Here is a 22,380-nt window from a genome sequence, read left to right as displayed (position 1 = left end):
AAGGAGAGAGTGAAATACTGGTTCTTGCTCCTCTGTGCCAGAAGATGCTGCACAAGACACAGTGAGGGGTTTTATGTCACCATAAAAACAAAATTACTTTTACTTTCTCTAATCTTACAGAGGTAAATACTGAACCCATAAACTGACACACACAGCCAGTGCTGGTGCACCACTTTCTGCTATTTAATCCAAGTGCCTTTACCTTCTCTTGTAGGACTGTATTTCATTTCACATGATTCCCTCAAGAGTCCCTCCTCTTGCATTCCTGTTCCCCATATTTGGGTGTACATGATGTTATGGAGAGTTTCACCAGGAGCAAGTAACAGCAGTAACACTTCCTTAGCTTCACAAGAAACACCACCTCTGAAAAACTCTTTAATCACATTAAATTGTTTACTTCTCATCTGGCACAGGATGGTCAGTGATCATCCCATAACCTGCTCTACTTTGTCATCAGATAAATTGTTGGGATGGACAAATATGAAATGTTCAAAAAGAGATAAGAGTTGATGGTTACTTTCTGCTGATATTGTCAGGAAGTGCTGTGACAGGTGGAAGTCAAAGAGGAATCAGTTACTGTGTGTAGGTATAAAACCTAGCAGTGTTTTACCTCAAGAAGAAAAAAAAAAGGAAAACAAACAGACCTTGGAGCTACTGCACAAGGAAACAGGGCATCTGAGACATGGGGAAATGTGTGGCTCTCAATTTGCCACAAATATTGGAAAGAAATCTTTCTCTTTTTTGAACTGGGAATTTTTTTCAGTGGTAGCAACAGACTATCTTGAAGATTCTTATCTATTTTAATCAGGCTTCTCTTAGCACCGGCTGAGATCTCTCAGAGCTCAGGATTGGCTTAAACACACACGAAAAGGGCCCTGTGGCACGTATTCCTTGACAACAATCTGTTCTTCTCACCTCATAGAGTGTAATGATGCCATTTGTCTCATTTGGAGGCTTCCACTGAACGTAGATCTTCTCTTCAAAAGGTCCCCCTTGGATAGATTCCAAGGGAACGGGTCCAGGAACTGCAGGGGAAAAAAACCCAGACAAACCGTGTTAAAAACTCCACCAGCTCCAGCTGCACACACATGAGACACCAAAAGGCCATCAGACAGGAAACAGAATGTTAAAAATAAATAAATTAAATTAAAAATTAAAATCCCTCAAGGCACTACCATTACCAAGCTACTATCAATGTGAAAGGCTTATTTATCAACTTTTGGTTCAAATAACAATACCCTAATGTAACCACTAAGTGACAAATAAAATCAGAATCCATGAAAATATGATGCTAATTTCAGTATGATTTTATTCCAGTACAGCAGAGCAGCAGCAGGGAATTTAATTTGTCCTTCTCCACCCACACAACAGCAGAACTTTCCACCTAAACAGCCAGACTGCACCTTGGCATGGAGATGCTAAGGGGCTGCACACCTTTATCCATAGCAAAGATTGATTTGCTTAGTAAAGTAACAATGCAAGATTTATATTTCATTACAGCTACAAGGCCAGCTCAAAAAAATCCACCTACTCCAGCAAAATGTTAATGCCATGGGAGATAACCAACTAAATGCACTCCCAAGCCTGTCTGATAAAAACCCTGCTCATTTTTCTGAAATATTTGCCATCCTTTTGTGTCTCCCCATGTGATATATGGGGTTGGAGGAGCCACTTTCAGCTAAGAGAATCTCAGGGCAGTAACTTGTACAGCCCAGGCAGAGGAATTTAGTCCTTGGTCTGAAATAGCTCCAGTGGGATGACAACACTTTGAAGCTTTCTATCAATTCCTCTAGAAAACTGTTCTTTTATATCCACAACCATTCTTTTATACCCACAATTAATTTTGCTTCTGAGTTCTCTATAAAATGTGATGTCCAGAAGATCACCTTTAAGAAAAGCTACACTCTGGAAAATAAGGAACTATACATTTTTTTTTTTGGATGCCTTCTTTTTTGTGAAGGCACAAGAAAAATCAATAAATACAGGATTGCATTTGCCCACACGACAAAGGAAGATGCTGGGTGGTTCAGAACATGAAAAATTAAACCTACAGCTCTTTAACAGCTGCTCAGACTGGTGTCTGTCATGCCCCAGCACTTCAGGAACCTTCACCCTTTCAAGAACACGGTTGTGAAATGGAAATCATCTAAACCTGCAAGTTTTACACTCAAAACAGACACACTGTCTAGAGAAGCTGCACTATTCTTGTAGGACAGAGGGTTATGCTGTTATTCACAACTTGAAGACTACTCTTCCCTCCAAACCCAACCAACCAACCCCACCACAACTTACCATCCTCCTCAGTTTGCACCACCAGCTCCTCGCTTTCCATTCTGCCCTCGGGGTTGGAGAGAGCCAGCCTCAGCCTGATGGTCATGAAGGGCCGGAGCCCTCGCAGGGTGTAGTGAGAAGAAGTTTGGATGAGCTCCTCTGCCTCGAATTTCTGCTGGTTGAAGACGTACTGGTAGTGCACGGTGAGGTTGTAGCTGTGGCAGCGCGTCACGGCGTAGCCGAAGGGCTCCCACTGCAGTGTCAGCTGCCGCGAGCGGATGTCCACCACCTCCACGTTCTGCGGCCCGTGCACGGGGTCTGGGGAGCAGGAGAAGAAACAGAAACACAATGTGATGTTTAATCAAGGCAGCCATCATTAACACACTTCATTCCATGTGTGAGTATCCCAGCACTCCGCAGTTCTGGATGTTCTTGTATGTACAAGGTACAAAGTGGTTGGGAAATGAACATTGGATCCACAGCTGCATTCTGCTCCTGAGTTTTGCCTGGAAATTTCCTGTCACAAGACCCTGAACAGTGGTTATGTGAAAAATGCTACTCACTTCCAAAAATTTAGAAAGGTTTATTAAAACCTTATCAAAAATACAACAGAAGACTGAATAGAGAAAATATTACGAGGAGCAAAGGATTTTCCCCACCATGTGCTCACCCACACAATGGAGGTTTCACCTTTGAACGCTTTAGCCCCTCCCAAAGTTCCATCCATTATCTCCTTCTTCACTGTCCAGTGGTGGAGTTCACTGCCTTAAATCTTGACTGCAGGTCAGGTGCTGCCATAGTAATGAGCCAACCCTCCCAAATGTCCTGAACTCAGGCCACCCCTGATAACAACACAGGGAAGGGTAAAACATAACTATAAATCTATAAAACTTCTCTTAACCTATACACAGGATATTTGCCTTTTAATTGTAAGAGTCAATCATCACATTACTCATCCATCATGACGATGCTCCTGATTCCTGTGAAATCTCACTGAATTCAACAGTGGCAACAGGATTCTGTTGCAGTAAGGTAGAAAAATCATAAAGAAAGGCTTCATAAAACCAAGGCTGCTCTCCTAGAATCAGTGGTTGCCCTTGTCAAAACTAACATTTTGCAAGTTCCCATGTGAAAGCAATCCTGTTGTGAGCAGTTTGTTAGTTTGTTAGCATAACCATCTATTCCTGGGTAAAAAACCCCAGCACCTGTATAAACTGGTTTTACACAGTTAGATAGAAAAATTAAAGCTATCTCTCACAAACAACTTTTCCTGCATGTACACCCTGGGGGTTTGAGTGACCAATCAATACAGAATAACAACTTGTTACTAACCAACAAAAGTAATTGCAAAGAAAGCTACTGACCAATTGGAATCACACACGAGATCTGTAAAACTGTATAAAAAGGAGTTCTGTGAATAAAGAATGGCTTTTTTCTACCATGAATAAATCACCGTGTGATTTATTCCCATAGGATTCTATCAGGTAAGGAGTGGGGAAGTCGTGCTTTCTTCATTCTTACAAAGAAAAAAAATGTAAAATAATAGTAGCTGATGGCCTGCTTGACAGTGCTTAATGACCTTGGTGAGTCCAGCCCTAAGTGATGCAAACACACATGAAATGGTTCCTGGGGAAGGAATGAATTCAGGTGTCTCAGCTTAGAATTCAGCTCCATGGCCCCTACACCCTCCTGCCACCTCCAAACCCACTCTGCTCACACTGAAGCCCCAGAGTGAAAGAATCAAGACTAAGGGATCATCGTGGATTGGCCATTCCAACATCCTGGATATTCTGGCAATGAGGTGTACAGGCAGATCCTGCCACTCCTGAGTATGTTTTCTGAGTTGTCTCAAGCTGGTGCCAATAAAAGTTTAATTTCAGATCATCTCCGTGCCTTGGTCCCATCAAAGTTTCTTTGCTCTTTATTATTCTTTCTACAGTATGTGGCTGAGGTAAACTTTGAATATTCATGTGGAGGAATCATTTTCACCTGCTGTTCCTTAATTTATTTTTAACAGCCTAACTCAAATGCTCTGACTAGACTCTGCCCTTTATATAAAATATAAATGCATGTGCCACTACACATGTAGATATAAAGAATGAAGGATGACTGAGTAAAATCAGTGTTTGAGATAAGTCAGACCATAAAAATTCTACAGATGTCAGGGTTTGTTTATCTGACATTTCTTCAACTGCTATTTGCTCTTTTGCTCAATATATATCTGAACGAGGTAATCAGAAAATACATAATTTCACATAAAGTTCGTTAATTTATATCGCAGTTCAGGATTCTTCCCTCTTCTCATAGTCTCTCATTACTTCAACCTAAGAAAAAAATGTTTTCATGGGAACAAAAAAGTTGGAAGGATTCCTGAATACCAGTCACACCTCTTTGAGAGATAATTAAAGTGTAAAAAACCCCTTCTAGTAATTCTTTAAAGTAAAGCACGAACCAGCCACGCTGACTTCAATCTACTCATGCACAAGCAGAAAATACATTTTAACAACCTGCACATTCTGTATTACTGCTAAAAATCCCCTAAGGACTGGCAGTGGGAAAGCATTTGCATCTTTTTATAGATATTCACATGTGCAGACACTTTGGAAATGGGATGGATATTAAAAGACCAGGGGTCTAAAGCTAGCAAATGGTTTAGGCTTCCCTACAAATCATGTCAATCCCTCAGCATCCAGAAAACACCTCTTAAAAGTGAATCTTTAACTCTGTGTCAAACAACAACAACAACAACAAAAAGATTGGTTTAGAAATTAGGAAAATTTTATGCATGAATATACACATATATACCTAGCATGAATTTATAGAAAATGAATAAGCATTCATTTTCTATAAATCCCTGAAATTTATGTCTCTGCAGATGAATTGTACAGATAAATTAGGTCAGCAAAAGAATGGTTATCTGAAAATATTCAGCTTCTGAAACAGCAAGGTAATCCCAAGCCTCATTCCAAGATGCATCCAAAGGAAAGAAAAACAAAAGTAAATGCAGATATTTACCCTGCTGAAGTTTGCATTACACCAAGCACTCAACTGCAGAGCCCAACAAACTCAGAATGTTTGAGATGAGGCAAAAAACATTTCACAAAAATGCAATAATGCAGCTGAAAATGACAATTCACCACCATGGTAATTTTATACCACTTCTATTTTTTTTTATTACAATTATTTGCCTTAAATCGGTCATGTTATAGAGTGAATTAGCAATTAGAGGGTGTTTGGTTAATGGATGTCAGATGCTCTGACTGTACCTGTGAATTAGGAACAACCTGATCCTCACCTCACCATGTCACTTGCCCAAAGCTGGGTAGGGAAGATTTCCTGCAGTTTTTAACTTCCTTTCTTATCCTGTCCACATTTGCCTTTTCCCTTCCTACCCCAACCTCTAAGTGTTAGAAGCTTCTCATAACCAGCTTCTAATTCTGCTCAAAACTTTGTTGTAAATGCTGTAAAGCTCCATCACACACACAGTTTGAAAGAGTCTCTGATTGAATAACCAGCCTGTGAACCACAGAGGAATTTGGTTACAAAGCAGGAAGGTAAAATCCATAGTGCAGACCTCACTACACCATATTTTTCCCAAGAACCATCTGTTCTCAGGCTGACAGTCCTAAACCAGGTCTCAAATAACCATGTCCTGAGGTGTCCCTGCAAGTGTAGAGATAGACATCTGGTGGCTGTCTAGATCTTTAAGTAGAGGGAGAATAAGTAAGTAAAAACTATTTAAATTTTCGTTTCAGAGAGGGAGAAACCAAACTGAAATTAAATCAACAAATAGAAGCTGGCCCTGGAAAGCTTTGTATTCTCTCCAGTTTTCTTCTCTTGGTTTCAATCTCCTTTATTTCTGCATACTGAGGCTATATAATTTGAAAATGTTTTCCTGTTGCCACACTGATTTCTTCCACAGCAGAAGCTATTGAAATTTTCTTTTCTAGGATGAGATTTTGTATTGTTGTTTTGAAAGGGCAATGGTCCTACTGTCCTCTTTGTATAACTCCTTCTGCCTGTTAGCTCTGTGAGTATTCAGTCTCAAAAGGCCTGTAGCTATTCCTGGGACCAGTCTAACATCACCTTTTTCATAATGTTTTCTTCCAAAAGATAAGGAAAATTTATAATTCATGTACAGTGGTAGTGCTGATATTTGAAACTGGACAAATGCCTCCATTTCTGTATTCTTGAAATGATAGCGTCCAAATAATACAAGAAAATATCTGAAAAGTACTAACTTTGCACTTGGCTAGCGGAATAAAAGCTGCTAATACATATCTCAGCTTCAATTATACAAAGATACCCACCAAAGCAAGATAGAAACTGAACAGCCCAATTTGAATACTTAGGAGATCAGATATTGGTGTAAACTATGTACCTTGAAATAACATTTTCTATGCGTCCTAAGAACTCGGGGGAAAAAAAAAAAAAGGAAATTCTTAAGAAGCTTAAACAGCAAAACAGCTGCCACAGGTCTACTGAAATGAGTCTTGAACCCACAAAAGGAAAATTGCAGTCTCTGGGATTTCACTGTGCAAGTGCTGTATTTTTATTTCAGCCTGGTTGAACCATTAATTACATTTGGAACGTTCACATCAAAGTCAAGGACTGAACAGTGTTTTTTAATACCTCATCACCCACTGATGCTTTGCTACCTTTCATTACTCTGATGGGCTGCAGCAAACACTCAGCAGCCAGGAGCCTTTCTGGAATCCTTGGGATGTGAAAGTCTGGAGGGGTCTGGAGCTCGAGTCCTGTGAGCAGTGGCTGAGGGAGCTGAGAAAGGGGCTCAGCCTGGAGAAAAGGAGACTCAGGAGGAACTTCTTGCTCTGCACAACTCCCTGACAGGAGGGGACAGCCAGGGGGGTAAGGCTCTGCTCCTGGGAACAGGGACAGGAGGAGAGGGAACAGCCTCAGGCTGGGCCAGGGAATATTAAAATTGGATGTGAGGAAAAATTCTCCACAGAAAGGATGGTCAGGTGTTGGAACAGGCTGCCCAGGGAACTTTTAGAATCACAGTCACTGGAGGGATTTAAAACACATGTAGGTGTAGAGCACCTGGGGACATGGTTTAACAGGGGGCTTGGCAGTGCTGGGCCAACACTTGGACTTGATCTTAAAGGGCTTCCCAACCTAAATGATCTGATGATTCTAGTAGCCTGATTGAAACAAACTCTCCAGTGATCCTTCAGTGGAATCTGCGTTCTCAGTCCATTGCTGAGCAAACAATATCCAGAGACTGCTTTTCCTGCCATTAGAATTTCACAGAAAAGCTGAGTTTTAAGGCCAGTTTTGCTCATTCCTTATTGAGTGTCACGGAGCTCATTTTGTTCTTGGCCCTCCTCTCTCTCAAGGTGAGGCACAGAAGAGAAAAGATGGTTTAGATTATCAATAACAATTGCCAGAGCTCTGTAACCCTCCACCAGGGGAAGAACAGAGAGGAAAGGAAGCTGTGGGGTGAGGCTGGGGTTTGAACACAGAGCTCAAATCGAGCAGTGAAGTTCAACACAGACAATCAGCTGCTGCCCCAGGGTTAAGTACCTGCTGCAGGAGCCTAATTGCAAGAAATTGCTGCTGTCAGTAAAGACACGACAGCGAGTGGAGATGTCCCTCCTCATCTGGGGCCCTGTGCCCGTGTCCCCTGACCCTATGGAGAGCAGCAGGCAGAGTTTATTAGCAGTACACTGATTAAATTCTGTTTCCCAGCAGCAGGTTACAGAGACTGAGAATGCACAAAGGGAAGAAAAAGGAGCATGCCATGAGCAGCAGCTTGGTGTGAATCCTGAACTGATACTTTCAGCTACAAAAAGAGAAAGAAAACAGGTTTAACTATGAATTCTGTCTTCCCCTCTGCACACCCACACTAAGGTCATCACCCCAACCAGCACAGGCCATCCAGAATCTGGGCACCCCAGTAAAGTCCCCAGCCCTTCCTCTAGGCAGACTGGAAGGAGATAAGGAGAAAATTGGGTGCACTGGTAGATGGTAATGCCACCAAAACCTGTGCTCTCCCAGCTGCCAGCACAGTGCAGCCTCTCTTTGTAGCCCAGGAAAAATTTAAATTAATTTTTATTTACAAAACATAAATTTGGCAGCATCACAGTGGTGGAGAAGTTCACAAAACATCTCACTCCCACAATAAATTGAAACAGTGGCCATTTTTCAAGCAACAGCCACAAAATTCATAATTACAGAATCTTTGAAAGGCTTGGTTTGGCAGGGACCTTGGTTCCAACACTCCTGCCATGAGAAGGGACATCTTCCTCTGGAGGAGGGTGCTGCAAGCCCCACCCAGCCTGGCCTGGAACCAGCAGGTAGAAGGTTTCCTTTGTGTTTTTCAAAGACAGTGTTCTTGGTCTACGGATGGAAAACCAAACTGAAATGTGTCCAACAATGATTTTATTCAGGGTGTTAGATAAAAGCTGAAGCCTTCTCTCTCTCCCTTTTATTCCCGATCCCTCATCTTCCTCTCTTCATTTCCACAGAATGAAACAAGTCTAGGGAAGCACACTTACTATAAAAATGCAACAAAGCAAAGAGATCAAAAATAATCCAGAGATTTACCTTAAATGCAAAATGCTGCTTATCTCATCAAAGAGATCCTGCCAGAGGAACTGTCCCACAAACACCTTCCACAGCCTTGTCCCAGGCACAGACATCTCTGAGTGATGGACAACTCTGTCCATCCCTCGAGTGCAACGTGTCCTTCTGTGACAGCTCCTCTGCTGAGCCTCGCAGCCCTCAGCTGCTGCCCATCACATTTCAATGCCTCTGAGCAAAAATGTGGGATAAATACTTTTCAGACATGACAGTTGAAAGCACTGATTAAACAGAGATCACCAGTCTTGCAGTGCTGTGAAAGTGTTTTGGCTTTGCCCTTCTCTGAGGAAGGAAAATCTCCCTAACATTTGGATCTAAATTTGCTTTATTTTAAGCCACTTCAGATATCATCACTGGTCCAAAGGCAGTGCAGACAGAGCTGAAAGTAGGCAATTATACAGAAAGGGGTGTTCTGAAAGACTTGGAACAGAGAAAGGAGAATAAAGGAGTGAGACTGACACAATGAAATCACCAGAGAACAAACAACCTGTTTGTGAGGCCTTCAATCACTACAGCCCAAACCATGCACAAAGAAATAGGTGTCATTACAGCTGATAAACTAAACCAGGCTATTTTAGAGCATCTCTGAGCAATAAAGAAAAAGGAATGCTGCCACAATATTATAAAAGAAATAGGAAATAAGTTAGATAATGGAGTATGTGGTTAGGTAAGCCAGGGACTGAGCTCTCTCCACAACTAACATTATCATTTTAATTCAGTTAAATGCGAATTCTCTTCATTTTTTTTATTGATCTGGTTTTGTTTCAGTTGCAAATTTTAGTTGAAAGACACCCAAGATTTCAAAATATCTATAAAAAAGGAAAATATTTTATACATTACAAATCCCATAAAACGTCCTCTAATCTCAGACTTCCACTTTGCTAAACAGAACCAAACAAAACATTTAAAACAACCCCAATGCCCTTAAATGGATCCCAGATCCACCTGGACCCTCCATTTGTTACAAAATATGCCTGTCACACTCCCAGACCAAATCCAGGGGCTGGCCAAGGGCACAGGGAAAGCAGAGGCTGTGCAGAGCAGGACCTGAGCTGCCAGCGCAGCCTTCCCAGCTCTGCTACAGCCAGAGCTGAGCTGCCAAAGCTCCACTTGTAAACAACTTCAAGATAATTAAGCACTGCTTTTTAAAAAAGGTTTATTAGCATCTATTTAAAGGAAATTTTTTTCATTATATTATGAAATGGCAAAATGAGAGCTTGCTTTCTTTTATACCCCAAACCTGTTGTGCCCTAACACGCTTAAAAAATAACAATTTAAAAGAACAATAAAGGGTAATTACTGATTTTATTAAAAATATCTATCATGGATACACATAGCACTGGCATTCCATGGCTGGGAACAAAATGTACATTACTGAGCATTTTGATGATTAAATACAGCAGCTTAATTAAATATGCTAATGAAAGTGAGATTAGAAAGCAGGTAAACCACTGTTTTTTTGCCAACCAAAAGTAAAAAATCAGATTTTACAAATTTATTTCATTATGCATCAATAAAATATTTATTTTAATTGTTTGTTATACTAACACATACATGCATTTATTTTCATTATCTCTTTCTCTGTGTGCTTTGCTGTTATCCTCAAATGGACTAAGTGGAGGAGACTCAGAGAAACACAGAAGCTAGATCCTGACAAAACATAAATTATCTCTATAAAATAAATAAGGTAATCAAAATAGTGAGTAAAAGAGAGGCTTTCTCTACACAGGCTGTTCAATTATTCTGAGCAGCAGAAAAAAGCATTCTTCTTTAATTCTTGTTTAATGTTTTCTCTCATTTGTAACTGTGAGTTCTTTAAATGTCTGTGGAACCTGCAAGACAAATTCTCAGTATTCCTTCAGAATCATGTTCTTCAACAACAAATATATTTTAAAAAAATTAAAATATTCCCTGTTTTGCTTGTTGATCTGGCAGAAGGAGCTTCTAAAGTTGATGAAACAGTGGCTTTGATAGCACTACTGGAAGATTAGTCCCAAATTGTCCTAAACCTCTTGAGCTCTTGACAGCGCATCCAGGGAGGTGATGCAGCCCTGGGGGCACCTCTGGGGGCTGTGTCCAGCTCTGGCTCCTCAGCACAGCAGGGCCAGGAGCTCCTGGAGCTGGGGAAGGGCCTGGAGCATCTCGGTGTCCAAGGAAGGCTGAGGGTGGTGGGGCTGCTCAGCCTGGAGAGGAGCCCAGCTGAGAGGGGCCTCAGCCCTGGCTGGTCCTGAGTGTCCCTGGGTGTCCCTGTCCCTGTCTGTCCCTGTCCCTGTCTGTCCCTGTCTGTCTGTCCCAGTCTGTCCCTGGCTGTCCCTGTGTGTCCCTGTGTGTCCTAGGTGTCCCAGTCCGTCCCTGTGTCGCCTGTCTGTCCCTGTCCATCCCAGTCTGTCCTTGTCTGTCCCAGTCTGTCCCTGTCTGTCCCTGGGTGTCCCTGTCTGTCCCTTTGTCCCTGTCTGTCCCTGGCTCTCCCTGGGTGTCCCTGTCTGTCCTGGGTGTCCTTGGCTGTGCCCTGGGATGGCCCTGCCTGAGCAGGGAGCTGGCACCAGATGACCCCACCGTGGTCGCTTCCCACCTGACCCAGCCTGGGATTTATTAAGAAATGCATATAAAAAGTTCAGAAGAGTAAATCATAACAGATTAAAAAAAAATCCAAAATTACTGGAAAGCACTGCAGAGAAAAGGAATACAAAGGATGAAAAATTCCTCTGTACATCACAGACAAGGTAGGAAAACACTCCTGCCTAACAACAGCCTGCATTCTCACTATGTCTAATGGAAGCCCTAGCCCTTGGCTTTCATTGTTCTTCCCAAAAGAATACAAAAATAAAAAGACAGTGCCAAGCTTTCAACACTCAATTAAGATTTAGGATGTCACTCAAAGGGAGCAGAAAGCTGGTTTTGTCTGGTGATACTCGGTGAGCAGATCTGCCCCAATCATTGTTTATGTTCCCAATCACGGCACACTATCTGTATTAAAGAGAACAAGACACTGAATGGAAACCTCACAGCCTGGGGAAGTGTGAGGTAGCAGTGTGCTCATCAAAATTAAATTCTCCTGTGAGAGCAGTTTATTGATTTGTGTATTTGACTCTCTTTGGGATTATTGTTCAATTACTTTTATCCTCTGAGATGAAAGCAGCTGAATGTAACATCAAAAGCAGATAAAAAGTCGCATGTTTCAAATTTTCTTTCAAATCTCCATAACATCCATTACAGATACGATTTTCAAGAGGGTCCTCTGAGAGCAACAGCAAAAGGTAACTCCATCAGACATAGAGCTCTCATCTGTATTTCCCCTAATTATTCTGGCTAAGCATATTCCCTGTAAAACACATTATTTACCCTTGAGAAGCGACAGTCTGCAGAAACTGTCTCCTCTTTATCAGGTGAGATGCTTGCTAATTTCTGATATGATTAGTGGTTTATCACCACTTCAAATTGCAAACACACAATTTCCACCTCTAGCCCTGTTGAGGTTAAAACATGGTGGTGGTAGTGGTAGGGAAGAGATGGTTAAAGTCTCATTTTGTTGGTTTGCATTTTTCTTGGTTGGTTGAGTTAATACCTCACTACAGATTTTTCATGCTCTGCTTGCAAGAAAAAATCCAAAAAACAAAAACAAACAAACAAACAAAAACCCCAAAACCAAAAAAAAACCAAATATATTTTCTATTGTCAACCCTCTGTTTTCACTCTGGGACATGGACTCACATAATTTTAGTTTGCTGCACATCACAAGTAGTGCAGCACCTGGAATCAGGCTCTTGCTCCCCTTTTGAGAGGCAGGTGTAGCCAGCAGTTGCCTGGTGCTCCTCTCATTCACAAGGTGAGCTTTGCTGTTCAGTCATCAGGCAAAACCGGCCTCAGTTTCTCAAACATGAAAAGGCCCACTACTGCAAGCTTAGAACCCCAGCAGGCTAATTTTATAACGTATAAACTACAAAATTTATAAATTATATAAGTGTACAAATGATAAACTGGGATAATGGTTCCTGTGCTCTGTGTGGCAGGGACATTCAGAGCACAGTTCAGCACAGCCCTCAGTCTAAAAACTCATCAGAGCTGACCTCAGTCACAGCCACAGCCCCACTACCAGCATGAACATGAGCTTTATTAAAGCTCAACATGAAGTAAAGCGATGAATTTAAATACATAATTGCACTCCCAGTTTGCATTTTTGACCAGCTGCTGTTTAGTCAGTTCTAAGAGGAACTGTCCTGACAGGAACAGGTCAGGGTGGCAATCCAGCTACTCTCTGCACTCTGAGGGCAGCCCTGCACTCTTCCTGCACAGATGGGAGCAAGGCTGGGATTTGAACTTCCCGGGTTAGCCAGAGATGGGACCAGAAAGCCACCAGACAGAGATGGAGCACAGGAGTTCCAGCCCATTGCAGATGGATCTTTACTGCATTTGAGCCATTCATCTGCTCTGGAACTACTTTTGTCTTTTGTCACAGAGTGTTGTAAAAATCTTTGCAAAGCTGTTTCCAGCCAGCCTGTAAAGTACATTGGTTTTCTTTCAGTGATGCAATTACAAGAAGAAGGCAGTCATGAATATTAGTGAACTTTGAAATATCATTTCTAGGGGCAATAGATTTTACCCAAAGGCATATTAATGCTCCACCTCAACATTACAAAAAATCACTTTAAAACTTACAGCAACACATTTCAAGTCCATTACCATGTGTTTTCAAATGTCATGCCTCAAATGTGACAGTCAAATTCCTGAATCAATCAGCCAAATGGAATTATTTCACTCAGAAATTATGTGAAGAGAAAGTAGCAAAAAGCAGTAAAAATGTAGAATAACTGTATGCTGTAACTTAAGCAACTGAACAGGCTTCTTGGTGAAATAAAGAGCAACACACTCTGTGTGTCTGCTTTACAGGATGATGAACTGCTGAACACACTGGGGATTTTTTCTGTAGTAGAACAAGGTTTGGGGTTTTAATTTGTGATCTGTCTCACAAGTAGTGCCCGGGATATTTGCAGGGAACAGCAGGTGCCTGGGCACAGCTCACTAGCTGGGTACCACCACACACAGGGGACATATCCAGCATGTGCCAGCTGCAGTGTGTCTGCAGGCTTATCCTACATCTCCATTTGTGCTGTTCTGTTCTTCCTCAGCTAAACATTCCAATATCTTAATGAATCCATATGGAAAACAGGGCAAGCCCAGCCACTCCAGTTAGAAATTCTGCTCTGGAGCATCCTTCCAGGAAGTTGGAGCATCCTTGTACACCAGTTGAACTCATATCAATGGCACAGCATATTCTGCCCTCTGCACTGAAGAAAATTAGAGCTTTGGAACCCTTTCTGTCCTGCTAACATCACAGCATCTCAACAAGGCATATTTAACATATTTAACATAGCCACAAAATGTATGGCACTGCTGGCTTTCAGGCACAAGAGTGAATGAATTCAGGAAATCACACTGCCCTTCATCTCTGCTTGGGTGTTCATGTTCATGCCTTCTGTTTGTTTTACCTCCAGCACTTCCAGACAGGAAAGATGTTTTTTCTTGTGCCACAGAGTAGTGGTGGTACTGTCCATGTGGAAGACAGGCAGTGTATAGGATCAATCAGGATCAAGAATCATAAATTTCATTTCTTTCCCCAATGCTCTCACAGTTTCAGCTGGGTGAGAGGTAATTAATCCACATCAACCAGTGCTGGTGAAGCACCTTGTCCAAAAGCAAACATGATATAATCCAGTGATCAGATCCTGGGGGAAAATGGCTGATGGATGGAGAAAGAGCTGTCTACCATTATTTTCTTATTTCCATTGGAAAATGAAGGCCGAATAACATCCAGTAAAGTATAAAAATACACTCTTGTATTTCCAAATGTCAGCAAAAAATAATCTTCTAAGTGTAGCTAAAAAAAAAGTCTCTTTAGTTTTCAAAGTCAACCTAAGTAGTTGTATGAAAGGAAGATTTTGTGTAATAATGGATGGCAATATGAGGCAATGAGACTTGATAGTGTCAGAGAGAGTTTCCAATTGCATGAATTGACATGCAAATGTTAAAAAAAAAAAAAAAATTAAAAAAAAACCAAAAAAAAAAAAAAAACTGAGAAAACAGCTTGAAGTAGGTTCCAATTCATAGCACAGCTCAGACACTGAGTGAACTAAGTTCTGATGAACTTTTTTCTGGCTTCTTATTCCACATTAGAACTCTCCATTTTTTTTGTTTGCAGTGATTTGTGATGCTGCAGGGGAAAGCCAGAGGCTTCCATCCCCATATATACCAGACAGGAAACCATGGGACCCATGATGTTCATTTTAAATGAGAACCAAAATTTATATATTTGGCTCAGAAGATGACCTTTGTCAATACACTGACACAGAAGAGACTTATGTTAAATAACCATGCTGAGCATCAACTAGTTGGAAATGAAAACAAAACAGAAAGAGTGGTTCTTTCTCATAGTGGGACTATGATGGGATGTCAGAGTTTGATTTTCACACTTTGTACTCATGACTGTGCTGTCTGGGCATGATAAAGATGATCCCAGGAATGTGTATTTAATAGGAAGCCAACTGGACACATTAGAGTTAATTAAGGAGTTAAAAATCTGAGAACAGGTCTAAGTTATAGATGACCCACAGAGCACAAATCTCTTTATACACTTCCATAGCAACCCTGCACAAGTTAATGTCATTATACAGGGAGCAGCATAAGGAGATTTCTGTACCAACTCAGAGCAGTTTAACTTCAATTTTTGTCAAAGGTATTACTGCAACAGGACTTGCAGTTGGCTGGGATAAATTCATCAGAGTCAGTTTGAATATGCCATGCCCTCACAGGCTGCCTCATCAGAGGAATGTGTCCAAGCTCCAGAGAGCAAAGCAACAACCCTGGCACCATGCAGTGTCTCCCATCCTACTGAATTCCTTCAAACCATTGATGTTAGGGGCTACAGATCAATAAATAACTCAATAACACTGGGAGCACCCTAGTGCTGACCCCACAAACAGAGGGGACCCTGTGTCAGATGTGGTACAAGAAATGTTGCTGTAGAATCTTAGAATCACTGAATCATTAAGGTTGGAAAAGCCCTCTAAGATCATCGAGCCCAAGTGTTGACCCAGCACAGCCAAGCCCACCACTAAAAAATGCACCAGGCGCCACATCAAAGCTCAGGTTCATGCAGACTTCCAAGATTTAGACATCCTAGCATTTAGTCTCAGAATGTGTGAAATCCTGTTTTACAAGCCCATGCATAAATATATCAATTAACATTATTGTTTAATCCATTTATATCTAAAACAAAATGGCATGAAAATATAGCACTGGAACTGCAACAGACTTTGAGGATAATTTGGTGAAACTCCAAAGCCATGAAGAGTTTCCCCACTGTCAAAGCAAACACACACCTGTATCAATGTAATTTCACCCAACTGGCAGGAGGAATGATGCATTTGACTACATGATATTAGAAGGCTAATTAATTACTTTATTATACTATATTATTCTATACTATATCACACTATATTACACTACATTTAAACTGAAACTGAACAAGTACTCAACTGAACAAAATCTTGTGACTGCCTGCTGGCCCACAGCCTGGACATGTGCTTGGCCCTGACAGCCAATGAAACAAAACCCCATCACCCTGGGTAAACAATCTCCACATTGCATTCTGCTTGGGCACAACACAGGAGCAGCGAATGAGATAAGAATTGTTTTGATCATTTTGTTCTCTGCTTCTCTCACTGCTTCTCTCAGGTTCAGAGAATGTGAATCCCACACACCTGATCACTTGCTAAAAGGGGTTCCTTCCTAAAGGAAGATTTTAATCTCTAGGAATGAGGGTGCAAAGTAATGTGCTTGCCACCTCTCCAATCTGCTTTATTCTTATACCAGCCTAGCTCTCAAATGTAGGGACTGTGCATCCTTAGCAGTGCAGCCACTGAAAATCCATAAATGCTGCAAATGGCATTGAATAAATTCATTAAATACAGGGATGTTTTTCTTCCTGTTGGATCCCATTCTCCTCTGGGATATGGTTCCAACAGGCAGTTTAAAGCCAGCTTGAGCATGTCTTCACAAACAGGAGGCAATAACATCAAACAGCTAAAAACCAGAGTGTACTGTGTGAGTGCAGTCCATCAGCCAGAAAATAAGGAAGGTATGAAGAAAGAAGAAACAGAAATTAAGAACCAGAAATTTTCAGCTACAGGGGTAATACTCTTGTGAGGATAATCCTCCTGTCCAGGATGTGACAAATCCAACTTGCTAGGAGATGGCTTTGAGACGTGAAATAAAGCTGCATTCAGCTGCACTGGACAGCACATGTCTGGTGCTTCTATTATAAGCAGAAATTAATACTCAGGTAGAAATAACCCTAAATCAGACATATTTAGTTCATCAGCTGAAATGCCAGCCTTCACAGAAGAATGCATTTTTGGCATTTCCAATCTTGCACTTCTTTGTGATAAAAAGCCACACTTGTCATTAATCCTGGACTGCTGATGGGGCAGGGAGGGAAGCTGAGAGTGGACCTTGCATCCAACTGCTCAGTGTCTGCTCTGCCAGCACAAGGGGAGATGTTCTGCCCAGCACAGGGATATTCCTGGCCAGCTCAGGTGCTGAGAAGGAGAAGGAGCACACTGTGAGCACTGCTTCCAGCTGGGAGGCTCTCAGCACAAGGAAGACTTGGGCCTCTTGTAACGAGTCCAGAGGAGGCTACAGAGGTGCCCCAAGGACTGGAGTCAGGCTGGGAGACCTAGAAGTGTTCATCTGGAGCAGAGGAGGCTCCAGGGAGCCCTCAGAGCCCCTGCCAGTCCCTAAAGGAATCCTTCCCTGTCAGGGTGGGGAGCCCTGGCACAGGGTGCCCAGAGAAGCTGTGGCCTGGATCCCTGGAAGTGTCCAAGACCAGGCTGGACAGGGCTTGGAGCAACCTGGGACAGTGGGAGGTGTCCCTGCCATGGCAGGGGTGGCACTGGATGAGTTTTAAGGTCCCTTTCAACCCATTCCATGATTCTATGTCTGATGATAGAAACCTGTGAATGTGCAGTGAGATCCAGCAGGGAGATAAGAGATATCAAGAACAGTTTGGTATTGTTTTGTATTGAGTCACTTTCTGATCTGGCAATTAATCCAGCTGCATTTAAACAATAATAAGGAAAAAAAGACTGCTGCATTTAAAGAGTTATTCATGGACTGAAAAAACAGCTTGGATTTCAATGAGACTAAAAAATGTCTGCTGGGAGTATTAACCAGACTGCTGTAATCCTGACACTGCTGTACATTCAGATTACACTGAGAGCCCTGGCTGGGTTAGCAGCAACACTTTTTATAGGCTTGACAATGTGTCGGAAGAGCTGTTTTATTTGTATTTTCTCCCACATAATGCCTCTATTAAAATCCTTTAAGGGTCTTTTCTTAGTGTCAGGCTGATCAGATAAAAATGGTCTTAAAGGAGTGCTGACCCTGCCCCTCCCATGGTGCTCTGCTTGTACTTCCCTCGAGCATAAAATTGTTTTGCTTTATTTTGTCTGAGCTAAAATGTAAGCACATTCTGGAAAAGGGCAATTACTGGGCTAAATGCAAGGCATTGATTTTGTTCAGAGCAAACTCTTATCTGTCCTCCACTACCCCAACAAGTGTCTCTAGCATTTGGAAATGTACATTTGTTCAAATATGTACATTACCTTAAGAGCTAACCATCCATGGCCTAAATGGCACCACACTGCTGACTTCAACACCCTGGCAGAAGGAGGACATGAGCACGAAATTAGAATTAAACAGCTGGTCATAAATTCTATCTAGACCCTTCATAAACATGTGTTGCTGGAGAGCATAGCAGCCATAGTTCAGCTGCAGGAATTTCAATATCTCCTGGTCTGGTTAAGGGGATAACTGGCAAAAGGAACCAGTTGGCATCTCTGTCCTCTTTTCCCCCAGCTCAGTTTCCAACCACATTCCTGAGGACCCACCATTTGCCTAACCTTATCATTGTCATGGTTGTGGCATGTTCTATGTTGTTCTAAGTAATTTTCCAGCCTTAGAAACTGGAGATTTTGGGATTGTTGTTACTGGGTTTTCATTATTATTGTTGTTTCTCCTGTGATAATTATTATTGTTTTCTGCCAATATGAAATGGTGTAGAGGGCAAATCCCTCCAGATGGCCAGGGAATCAGATCGTCCCCATCATATCAGAGATTCCTTGTGAGTATCCACAGCTGGTGGCAAAAGGAGTGGCTGTTACTCCTGAATCATGAAAAAAATGGACAATCCTCACAGAATGGTTCTGAGTGTCTTCACTCTAACCAGACCCATTTCACTTTGCAGCTGTGACGCTCTTGAGTTTTAAATTTCACAGGAGATTTTCTGAAGTTGAGGAAGGAAGCGAAAGTGGTTGTATCTGTAAATCTTGAGTGGAACTGAATGGATGCCACTTGGAGATCCAGGATATTTCTAATCTTCTCAGGATAAGTTATAACCACCTAGGGAGCAAATGCTAACACATCTCCGGTAGGAATATTGTTATTTTAATAGCCAAGCAGTAATTATTTTTTTCTCTGCCCTTCTTTCTTGGCCTTTACTCTGAACAGGAAGAAATCATTAACAGCTGGAAAACAACCAACCATCCAACTGACTTTTTCAGCACTTGTTGTAGGTAGGAATATTAGAGGAAAATGAGGTTAGGAATAAGGTATGCTCTTTATATAAATTCAGTGGCATAGTAAATGAAAAAAAAAAAAAAGTGTGTCTCGCCATAAATGATGTTACAACTTGCAGACCTGTGGTGCCAAGCTGCGGCAGTAGTTATTGGAATGTTTCAGTAACCTATTAACATACCTTTTCTTAGAAACTCTTAGCTTTCTTTAACACACTTCCAGCAAATGGATTTCCAATAAGCACCTAGCTCCTTTCTTTTCTTTCCTTTTCCAAATAAACTATTTCAGGGCACAGTGGTGTGTTTGTGTGGAAATGGCTTTGCTGAGAAATTGAAAGGTAGGATCTGGATCAGTTCCCTGCATGAGCTCTGCAATATCCCTGAAAAGTGTCATGATCTGTATTTGGTGCCCAGAGCATTGCTTAAGCTACTGAGGAGAAAACTAATCTCTTGCGCTTTCATTGGCAGCACTGTCTCATAGAGTGATCCTAATGGGGTGGAAATGAGCTCAGCTGCCTAATTCTGTTAAAAACATAGGCTTTTTCTCACACATGAATGCCCATCTACTTCCTTCTAGCCTTGCTGAAGCCATGGCAGCAAAGAATCAAGTCATAGTTGCCGAAAACAGAACACACTGCTTTTTTTCCACTTCAGCTCTTTTTTTATTTATTTATTTATACACAGTAAGAAACAGCCAGTGGAAGAAACTCTATTCATGCATAAAAAAACCCCATTCTAAACTTAAAAAATATCTTGATGTGGACAAATGAGCTTTTCCCTAACTTTTAGGGCATGACTAACTTCCTCATTAGCAGCATAATTTTAAGTAGCGCTGTAAACCTTGATTTTATCATCTCTGTTTCATGAGCCACAGGTGAGGGCAGTGCAGCCACAGAGCCAGAGATGCCTCCTGCCAATCCAGCTCCATCCAACTGTGATCCGTGCAGATAATCCAAGCCCTTCCATGGGCTGCTGTGGTCATGTGTTGGAGTTGCTGGCAGCAGTAACACAGCGCTCTGTGCCTGTGGTGATCTAAATTTCCAGATCCAAATCCAAATTTCCAGATTCCAGATCCAAATTTCCCAGCTGGTGGACAACCACTTCCCTGCTCCTGCCTATGGGATATGGTGGAAGCAGGCAGGGCTGTAAATAAACCTCTGCAGTCCCATCTGCCTGTAAATGAGGACATCAGCAATCATGGGGCTCTCTAATGTGATTTAGTGAGCATGGTGGTGTTCAATCAAAGGTTGGGCTTCAGGATCTTAGAAGGCTTTCCTAACCTCAAAGATTTTATGACTGTTTTCTGCTGTATAAACCATCATCTGGGTGTACTTTTAGGCCCATTAGGGTTGACCTTCCTGTCTGTGCTCATTAAAACCAAGACTCAATTTGTTAAAAGGCTGAGAGGAGACTGAGGTCAGACCTCGCTGGGGGCTGCAGCTCCTCCCGAGGGGCAGGATGGGTATCAGGGGAAGGTTCTTCCCCAGAGGGTGCTGGCACTGCTCAGGCTCCCCAGAGAATGGACGTGGCCCCGAGGCTGCCAGAGCTCCAGGAGCACATGGCGGGATCCTTGCGGTTGTCTTGGGTGGAGCCAGGAGTTGGACTGGATGATCCCTTTTGGTCCTTTCTACTCAGGATATTCTGTGATCCTATGAATTTTTTTAGTTCCAAGAAGAATGGATCCATATAGGACTTTGTGGGAAAGCTTAGAAACGGAACAGCAACACACTTTGCAGGGATAATTATCTTTATCATATCCTTCATCATTTTGCCTTTGGAATACTGCAGGGAATGTGCTCATGGCAGCTCCAGTCCATGCTCTGAGGGAGCTGTGGGTGCTCCTCAGGCAGAAGTGGCTGTGTGAGGAGGACCTGGGCAGTTTGTGGGAGTACACACAACTCATGTCCCTTGTGGGAGACTTCCATGACTTCATTAAGTCCTGATACTCCTCTTGTAAGGCTGTAACTGTGTGCTGATGGCTTGCTTTGCTATGCAAATGAGCTGAAAAGGGAGCTGAAAAGGGAGCTGAAAAGCATGTGTCCAGGCCTCCACAGTGAACTGGGATTAGGAAATAGGAAATTACAGCTTTCTTTCATAAAATAGAGCTGCAGAGCAGGGCAATAACTTGATAATCTTTGGTGAATAATCCTGATTCTTGGGGGTTTGTTAGTTTGTGTGTTTGAACCCAGAAGTTCTTCCAAGTTTAAAAAGCAAGTGGTCTCAAGTCGTCCTGGAGAGTTTTTGTAGATAAAATCCATTCTGCTTTCTGCACTGGGAATGTTCACCAGCTCTTCAACCTTCCTGGTGAAACAGTGTCTTGACCTTTGCAGAGTCCTTCTTTCTGCTATGTGGGGCATGAATCAACAATCAAACCCCACGTTTGAAACTAAAAGAGCAGAGATTTAAGTTGGATATTGGGAAGAAATTCTTCCCTGTGAGGGTGGGCAGGCCCTGGCACAGGGTGCCCAGAGAAGCTGCCCAGAGGCTGCCCCTGGATCCCTGGCAGTGCCCAAGGCCAGGCTGGACAGGACTTGGAGCAACCTGGGACAGTGGAAGGTGTCCCTGCCATGGCAGAGGTGAAATGGGATGAGCTTTAAGGTTCCTTCCAACCCAAACCATTCTGTTGTTCCATGTCCTGAATTAAATTGGAAAGTGCCAGGCTGCCAAGATGCCAGTTCCAAAGTCAAATACATCAACAGTGAAGAACTTGATGGTGAAGCAGATCAAATGCAGCACTCAGCAGCTGAAGCCTGATTCAAGAATGCTATGGATTTTCTTATGCAAGTAATCGTTACATGTCCATAAAGATCCACAGGATTCAGACAGAAAACAGATCAGAACTACTTCAATAGGTTAATGTGATAAGAGCCTCCCATGG

The 22,380-nt window shown here is 42.2% G+C and overlaps 1 protein-coding gene across 1 annotated transcript in view; it reads right to left on the bottom strand.

The window, feature by feature from the left end:
- The window catches only part of PTPRT (protein tyrosine phosphatase receptor type T), a 443,055-nt gene that overhangs the window by 148,130 nt on the left and 272,545 nt on the right, over positions 1-22,380 (bottom strand). Inside the window, exons 8-9 of the mRNA XM_041419248.1 lie at positions 2,293-2,589; positions 916-1,025 (exon numbers count right to left, since the gene is read on the bottom strand). Of these exons, the coding sequence (XP_041275182.1) occupies positions 916-1,025; positions 2,293-2,589 (407 nt within the window). The remainder of the gene's footprint in view (positions 1-915; positions 1,026-2,292; positions 2,590-22,380) is intronic.

The sequence above is a fragment of the Onychostruthus taczanowskii genome, unplaced genomic scaffold (genome assembly GCF_017590055.1).
Source record: "Onychostruthus taczanowskii isolate IOZ18803 unplaced genomic scaffold, ASM1759005v1 scaffold60, whole genome shotgun sequence".
NCBI classification, from domain to species: Eukaryota; Metazoa; Chordata; class Aves; order Passeriformes; family Passeridae; genus Onychostruthus; species Onychostruthus taczanowskii.
This window is presented reverse-complemented; position numbering and strand designations above follow the sequence as displayed.